The following is a 9,413-nucleotide window of genomic DNA, read 5'->3' on the forward strand; positions in this document are numbered from 1 at the left end:
GCAGTCAGGAAACACGGCAAGGAAACAACTGAGCAGCGTCCGGGTCGTCCTGGTCCTTCGGAGAGGACAAAAAGGGATGTCAAGAGGAGCATCGAAATGGATCCTATATTAACGACTGCAGAAGTGGCCAAAGTTGGTGGGATGAGCCCGAAATCATATTTAATCTTTCTCTTCTTCTTTAGTTTAGTAAGAGGAATGCAACTTTTTTTCACCAAGACTTTTCAAAACTTTTTACAAATACACGTTTTTAACAGTATATGTTACTTTGACAAAAGAGCTTTGGTCAAAGAATGTGGCTAAATTCCTTTCACTGTAGTTGTCTATTGTTCTGAACCATTCCTCTTTAGTGTCACGAGTGCTTTCTCCTGGTAAACATTGTAAGATAGTATAACACACTAGGTAAAGGAAGGCGGTGATCTTTTCCAGTGGCAGATGAGTGATACATTGAGCTTGTACTATCTTATATTTTTCTACTGGTATAAGAAAGAGTAATAGGGGTAGAACATGTACACTGAGAGAGATTATGCTGTTGTATTTTCTATAAAATTGTTGTGCTCTCCCAATCTTACTGAGAATTTCTTCTGAAATCTACACTATCTCAAATGTTTTCAGAACTTAACCAAGTCTGTCTTCTGAGTAAGAACGGCGTTGTCTTGTTACCTGTGCTCTCATTAACCTTAATTTGTGTTTTTGTTTAATACAGATTACTGCTCACTTTGTTATTACATTGTGTTTATCTTTTCTACATTCGTTCAGAATCAAGGAATTCATAGTTCCTTGTGCATAACATTTCCTGACCTTCCTCTAGATATTGAATTTACTATTCTTATCTGAACGGGTAGATAATATATGCGGAAGTACCACACTAAACGCTTACAAGCTTCTAACCATAACTCAAAATCAGTGGCTGTTTTCATGAGAAAAATAGCTGAAGAAATCAGAATCACAACAATCACATTCACCCAGGCGTTATATATACTCATAATACGTGTAAATTATAGTTAAGCATTTGTTTTGTGTTTGTTTACTGAGCGTTAATCACACTTTAAAAGAAAGATGTTCCAGGTCTTGTTCTGCCTTTGAACTACTACTTCCAATGCTAGTCTTGCTCAATTATGTTATGCACTATTGCCCAATATTACAATTCTACTGTAACAAGGACGCTGAGGTCAGTGTTATACCTCGACATACTTTTCATAGACACTCTACTGTACATGAATGTCAGTTTTCACTCCCACATTTAAGCAGACCAAAAGCATGAAAGACCATTGGAGCTGCACTGGGAGACTTGACAGATATGTGCACACGGCACAGTTACAAAATTCGTCCTGCTCAGTTTCAGCCCTCATTGTCAAACCTAAAGGAAGGTTTAAGGTAGCTTTGTATTTTTCCATGAGAATTTTGGGCTCACAAAATGTTAGTTTGAAGCGATCAGTAGATTTCTGAAGACGACATTCTGCAGATGCTGGTTTAAAGTAATCAGTAGGAGATTTCTGAAGACGACATTCGGAAGATACTAATTGGAAGTAATTATTTTAAGATTTCTAGAGATGACATTCTGAAGATGCTGGTTTGAAGTGATAAGGAGATTTTTAGAGCCGACTATTGTCTAGCGACATACACAAATTTTCATATGCATAGTTAAAGTTGTAAAATGACATACGTCAAATATTACGAATACTGCATGGTAGAAAGTTAAATTAAAATAAACGTCCTTGATTTATCAGGAAAAGCATAATGAATGTCCTGGATCTGATGGTAAAACGTCAGGTTTGTTTGTTTTTGGATTTCGCGCAAAGCTACACGAGGGCTATCTGCGCTAGCCGTCCCTAATTTAGCAGTGTAAGACTAGATGGAAGGCAGCTAGTCATCACCACCCACCGCCAACTCTTGGGCTACTCTTTTACCAACGAATAGTGAGATTGACCGTCACATTATAACGCCCCCACGGCTGAAAGGGCGAGCATGTTTGGTGGGATGGAGATTCGAACCCGCGACCCTCATATTGCGAGTCGAGCGCCCTAACCACCTGGCCATGCCGGGCCCGGTAAAACGTCAGATTGATCTTCTAATGTGTTAAATAATATACTTCTAAGTATACACTAAGTATTATAAAGAGGTTTATTTACTATTCCATACCTCATTACCCCGGACATTCACTTTGTTTTATGAAAAACATAATGATTACATTCGTGAAATTGAAGTCATAAAGCAATTATTCAATATTCAATTAAAAGCAATTGGTTTCTTAATACAGGCACTACGTAATAACGCTGGAAGGTAACGTTCTATCATTTTACATCATCAAAGAAGCGCAGATTGGAATCCCGGCTGTTTCGTTCCATCATTTGTTGTGAGACTCGCGTATAGCGAGATGTGGTCCAAATCTAAAGTTAGCGTTGCAGAAAGGGGCCATCGACGATCCTGGAAACTGATTAACGTTACTGGAAATCGAACATGCCACGAAGAACCCACTGGTGAGGTGAGTTAAGCATTCCATATACGAACAGCATCTCAGGTTACACAGAGTTTAATGTATGTTTACCTTATTTTATATGTGTGAACATATATATATATAAGAACTGAAAACTGAGTAATTAATGAACACAGAGAAGACTAACGCCATAAACAACGCATAAAACGTTATCCATGTTTACGTCACACTTTATAAACATTTCCATATAACACATCTGATATGCACTTGTATGTTCCACTAACCTGACAATGAACGTACCTGCCGGCCTTACTACTAAATATTCATGAACATGAACAGACTGTGTATATTGTGGATCGATATTATTTTGGTGTTATTTCTAACTAGACAATTTCGTGTTTGTAAGAGAGCCAGTCTTTCAAAACGTGTTTTTAAGCCACACTACATATGTAATGTTAATTTACTAATTCTGTAAAATAAAGAATTAAATATAATGTTTATTTATTCATATAAAATACGTTCACAGAAGTTGATTTGTGTTTCGAATGATTTTGTATTGCAAGTATTATTCTCGCATCAAAGACATTTATATTTCGCAAAGCTATCATAGAATGAAATATAACATAAACATTAAATTATCTTACACATACTTAAATAGAAAATAAAAAACATGGATAGTATGATGAGATAACGAAAGAAAAGACACTAGATTTTTGATATTAAAATTTAAATCTCTGAATTATTAAATATTCCTAAATTATTTCGAAGTGTTAACAGTGTTATGTAGCATCTTTCATCTCTTCCTACTGCTTCTTTTATTCTATTTTGTTTCATCTTACACGCATCATTTCTTATATTTCACATCATCAGTCACTATGCTTCTACTTCTATTCCCATTGTTACACTCTACGCCTACATTAATATAATACTTTCTCCACTCCCAATCTAACCGTCTTTCCTCGTCTTTGTCACCTCTTTCACTTCTCGCGCATTTCAGTGTCAATCATGGCAAGTTGTTTATTCGCTTTTCTTCTAGCGAGTCACTTGGTTCTTTTTTTCTTTTTCTTTCTCTACTTTTATGGATATCAAATCTTTTCTTGTCTTGCTTTACACATAATTTCTTTTACAGTGTTTTCAATACTGTTTTTTTTTACATTATCGTCGTACACCTCAACTTAAGTTATGTATTTTTTAACTTTCACATCTTTGTTTTCTCAAGAACTTATTCGTCTTTAGTTTTCAATTTTTGGAATGTTAAATCTACTCATCTCCAATCTACTCTCGTTTTTTTTCTTTAACTTCACATTCTTCTCTTCTTCTCCAGAATCCACATTGATAATCAGCATCTTTACATCAACTCTCTAATCCACTCTCTGAAATATCCTCTTCCTATCCATCTCTTTAATAGACGTTTTCATTTCTCCTCCTATTCTTTTATTGTTAAACCTAATTCTCATAGTATGTTAAAAAAAATCGTTATCTTGCTGCGTCAGGCGTGACTAGTAGTGCAACGGATTGTGGAGAGGGAAGGTAGAAGTTTCGATTTTGAAGAGTTAGCACACAGGATCGCATATAAAAGGTGCAATGAATTTTAAAAAAATGCCCAAAACCAGAGCAAAAGGTGACTATTCTTCCTCAGAAGACTAAAGAGAAAAGGTTTCAAACCGTTATATGCCACTGGGGAAGGTGGGGTAAGACGGCCACTTAAACTTTGATTGCGGTTTTAACCAATCAAGATGGATGTAATGAAAAAGCAAAAAATAAAAATAAAATAAATGAACCCTGTTTTATCATAAGTGTAATTTCTAATTAGCACAAGTGTTGGACATAGACCCCTTTTTAAATATTGAAATTCCTTTGGTTGAGGGCAGTTTTATCTATAACGTATCTAACGCCTAATAACTGCAATGCAAAAGATATTATGCATTTAGCAACTGTCTTTAAATGCTCCCAGCAGAGATTTGGAAGGCCGTAGGTCCTACGCATTGTCTAGCACAGGGGCGCAAAAACCGTGGGTACTGGCGTGGAGCAAAGATTTACAATGCTGTCGAAATCTATGGGGCAAATTAATGTCATGGTATGGAGTAATACGGCCACCCTGGGAGAACGTCTTGCCCTGAGCCACTCATCATAAAGAAATCGCACATTATAAAACAAAATCAGCAAATACGGTCTGTGTTTTTCCTACGGCTAATCTGGCTGTCTACAATTCCTCGTTGTAGAATTCTACGAAATATCTAGTTTGTAACCATAAAAATAGTCAAAATGTTTTTCTTAGATTAAAATTGCTTGAAAACATAAGCTTGAAATCGCGCTTTGATCATTCACGTTCACGCCAGTCTGCCAATGTGTTTGTACACGGCGTCATGTAAACAATAGTTACACAAAGGTGTCCGTTTTAGCAAATAGAACCTTCTTACTTTACTTTCCCTTCATAACTGTGACAGTCAAATCCGTTTTCGATTAAGACTCGAGTAGCTGCACAATAGGCGGAGGGTGCAGCTGACTAGTTGTCCTCTCTGTGATCAACAGTTCTAAATGAAGAATATCTCTGCCTAAACTATAGGAGTTTCTAACAGACCCTTTAATCCATGTGTAGCATGAAGTGCTGTTTAGACTTAAAATAGCAAATATATAAAGTAGCCCTATCTTTATACCTTCTTATCAAGAGCCAAAGTTATGTAAATATTGTTAAATAGTTTTATAGAATTAGTTCCTTTGTCAACTATAACCAAAATTTAATTTTTCTTAAACTGAGATATTTAAAAAAAGACACAGGTTACAATAAAAACGATATAAAAAACTATTTAGAAATAAAAGGCTTAAAAACATCTATAATAAAACCGTTTCAGCGGTATCATTTTCCTTGAATCTATGCTTGTTTCTTACTAAGCACAAAGCTACACAAAGGGGTATCTGTGCTGTGCTCACTACGGGTATCGAAAGCTGATTTTGGACGTTTTAATCCCTCAGACTTACCGCTAAGCCACTGAGGAGTTTTAGATCCAAGAAATAATAGCTTGGAAAAACGAATGGCGTAAAGTACAAGCATCAACAATTAGTTTAGCTTTATTACCAATTTTTCAGATAATTAATGTTATTTTCAGAATTAGAATAATTTGGAGTTGTAATTGGTCTTTAACAATGGCCTGCCAGTGGCATAGCGAAATTCAAAACAAACCAAACCAACAAGTAAGAAAAGTCAGGGTATAATTTTGAATTTGTACAAGTTTTCCTCTGATCTCCACAATAAGCTCTACTCAGAAAATTAATCGCACTCTACGAACAAGAGGGAATCCTCAATAGCCGTGGCACTTGAAATTCTTTTAGGCAGATTAGAGTAAATTAATCTATGAGACCTTTGTTTCCTTTTTTATTAGATATATATTTTGTGCGCCAGCAATACCAAGCGTGGGGCGCGCGTATACCCGATTAGATTTTATTACTCATTAGGACCTCTACTAGACTACCCTCCAGTTGAAATTCCTTTAAGCAGGATTAGAATAATTGAATCCATGAGACCTTAGGCGTGGTCAAATACATAAATCTAAAGGGTTTGACCTCCTAAGTCGAAAGCTGTAATTAGATCTGAAATCGGTCAAGAGATGATGAGCTAAAAGTTTGTATTTTGAAAAATAAAACTCGGAGCTTTTCTATGAGTTGCTCAGCCGCGGCTAAAAATACTTGCATATGTTAAAGCAGTAGAGTGTCGCCACAGAAATGAGCAACATTGCTACAGATAGCATGTGTAAAACATTTATATATTTGTTTCACAGTGAATTCCTGATTATTTGACAGTGCAATGCAGCCAAATATAAAGCTAAGGCATGCTATAGCCATTGAGTGGGTAACTGGGTGGATACTCGTATATAAATATTGTTAAACCACGAGATCCAAAGGTCATGACATTTCAAAGAAGGTAGTATTCATTGTTTTCCAGAGAAGTGGAAAAGCTCGCATAACAGAAGACTTTTCAGAACAGCAACGGGCTGCGAAATCCAAATGTCACAGTGATGAGGCTCCCGGTCTTGAAGTTTATGAAGACTCACAAGCCAAAATTTCCTATGTAATCAGACAGATCTCGAAATCACGAGAGTGATAATTTAAGAAACTATAATCACAGAGTCAGTCCTCCCATAAAACTCCAGTGGAATTTCGTGCTTCGTCTTGGAAGCAGTGTTCGCATATAGTGAAAGCTACGTAAAACGTTTGTTGAGATATGTAATATAATGTTGTATTTTACTTTCATCCTTTTGCAAAGGTTTCTTACAAAGGAAACTACGCTGGGCAGTAGTGTGTAATCTTGGCTACAAGACTTTCCACGTTCATCAATGAAGAACACTGCGGGACCTGAAATATCATTCTTATAGAATGAAAGTAAACATAGCATTAAGTAAAATAGAAAAACAAACTTACCTTAAGTTTGACTTGCCTAAATCAAATTCATCAAATACAAGTTTAATGAGGTAATTCTGCTCGGAGATGAAAGTGTAGAGGAGACAATTGATGTTATCCTCGTAAGGAACTGGCCAGTTAGGTGATTTGAAGACACCATATTCCTTTCCGTAAGTACTATCAAATACGATACACTTGCAGTCTGTGAAAATAGAACCCACTCGTAAGAGTTAAAACAAAGACAATGTTGTTGTGTTTTATCAAAATATACCCGTATTTAAAGAACGTGCTCTTTACACTATACCTCTAACGTAATTTATTAACATTCAAAAACCTAAAAAAAATTTTTTTTGAAGGTTAGAAAACAAAAACAAAATAGAATTTTACGTTACAGTTACTCCACAGTGGTTTTGCTATATAATGCACATAGTTAGTCGTGTTTAATCATCTCAACAATTTACAGTGTCTTCTGTGAGCAAAATAAGACCCTCTATAGCAGCGGTTCCCAACCTATTCACCACCAAGGACCCCCTTTTATTATTATCTTTTTCCCCACGGACCCCATGTTTTTTGAAAGATTCTACCTACCCAACAGACTGTTTTTCTCACAAATAATTAATATGTTTTTCCATTTTTCACTATCAAATAAAAGACATATATAACTGAGTGTGCAATTAAAAGAATAGCAGAATTAAAAACTTACTTGTTTTATGAGATGGTATTATGTTCGAGGACCCCTAGGGGTCTGGGGACCACAGGCTGGGAATCAGGTTGGGAACCACTGCTCAAAAGCAAATAGAGGTTGAGTGCGTTATATTAAAACGATTAACCACATTGTTACAGTCCTTATCACAACGTTTGGTCATGCTCTATCTGACGACTGTACATCTTAACAATAGCCTTGCAACGTAGTTTTTATGGCGAAAGGCTCTGTCGCAAGGTTGTCATTTCCAAAGAACCCGCTCCTTCCTGCAGTCTCTTCATAATCTATATAATGTACGAGAGTGATGGTATCACAATGCCTGTTTCAACAGTCCAATCGCACATAGGTTTGCTTTTTGCATGGAATAACATGAATACTCGTTTCATTTCCTAGATGCTTGAGATATGTCACGGTTGAGCTGATATGTCATGGAAGCAATTTGTATATAATTGTATCAATTATTAGAATACGCCGTACATTACTTATCACAGCTAGGTACGATGCATTACAGGTCTCCTTTCTAATGCTATTAAGTACAATTTTCAGCGGAATCACAGTGCTCACATAACACCAAGCAATATGAAAAACTAGTTCTGATACAGTCGTTCCCCGCTACTTTATATCGATTATGATTGTCACGTGACTTCCTAATTTATATACAAAATCGTTTTAATATATGCTACTCAACTCATGGTATAACTGTTTATCCCTTTGTAGAATAAACTAATGTTTTGACATTTTACTAAAAACGAATAAAGAAACTAAAACAACTTGTGTATTTTGAAGAGATTGATCTTCTCCCATTTTCCAAATGATGAAGGAAGATCAACTTAAAAAAAAGGTTATCAGGTTTCTTTAATATTGATTTATCCTGTAACGAATTTATTGTTATATATTTATTTTTAATATGAATGTTGTTTAAATTAAATTTGTATTTTAAAATATGCGTAACTTATAGGGTCAGATATGTATTGCATATAACGAATTTGTTATATTTTTATTTTGATGACAACGTTTGTTGGGATTGAGTTTACGTTTAAAAACGTGCATAGCTTACAGTGTTAGTTACGTATGGCGAAACTCCCGCCAATTCTCCAAGATTGTAGAATATTCGTGAATGCAAGAATCAACAATATATCCAGTTCTGTAACTGGTTAAATATAGCGCCTATAAAAACAGCCAAGGCGAAGCGCCAAAAACAAAAGAGAGCTTATAAATCTGCTAAGAACCTGTTATAACTGTGTATGCTATAAACCGTGATTTTTCTAAATTTGCGACATTTGACCAGGAACAATTATAAATTTCGAACGACAGTGGATTCTCATCGGACATTAGTGGTTTTATGAAAATATTATCTTACTTCGACGGTCCAACAATTCAGTGTCTGACAAAGCTAGCTAGCTTCTCAGCAATTGTACGTACATCGACTTCAAGTTAACTCACTGGATATCAAGGAGACTCTGAACTAGAAAGAAGATTCTATGTTGTTTGTAAATTAGTGAAATTGTTGTTTATAAAACTTTGTTTGTGATAATTATTCGTAATAATTGTTGTTATAAATTGTACTGTTGTATATATATATATACATTAAAACGTATTTGTGTGAAAAAACGAAAATGGTGTGTGTCAATCTTGTTGGCAAATAGCGTAAATTAACTAAAATATCGGCTTTGGACTATCTTAAATTCTCAATATGTAACATAATAAATTGGGGGCTCGTATCCGAGATTTGAATCAGAGACAAAATTCAATCTAAATTAAAATTTAAATCATAATTTAATTTATATTTATTTATCCATGCCAATAAGAGTTAATCATGTCGGATTATCAATATTTTCTTGCGTCACCTAGAAAAAATATTACAAAAATGAATTGCTCGAA

At 35.2% G+C, this 9,413-nt stretch overlaps 1 protein-coding gene across 3 annotated transcripts in view; it reads right to left on the minus strand.

The window, feature by feature from the left end:
* Positions 1-9,413, minus strand: part of LOC106463468 (suppressor of lurcher protein 1-like) — a 160,200-nt gene that overhangs the window by 58,849 nt on the left and 91,938 nt on the right. For all 3 annotated transcript variants that reach the window (XM_022391355.1, XM_022391349.1, XM_022391361.1), the window contains exon 4: positions 6,851-7,031. In XM_022391355.1, coding sequence (XP_022247063.1) covers positions 6,851-7,031 — 181 coding nt within the window. The remainder of the gene's footprint in view (positions 1-6,850; positions 7,032-9,413) is intronic.

This window comes from Limulus polyphemus, unplaced genomic scaffold (assembly GCF_000517525.1).
Source record: "Limulus polyphemus unplaced genomic scaffold, Limulus_polyphemus-2.1.2 Scaffold53, whole genome shotgun sequence".
Lineage (NCBI taxonomy): Eukaryota > Metazoa > Arthropoda > Merostomata > Xiphosura > Limulidae > Limulus > Limulus polyphemus.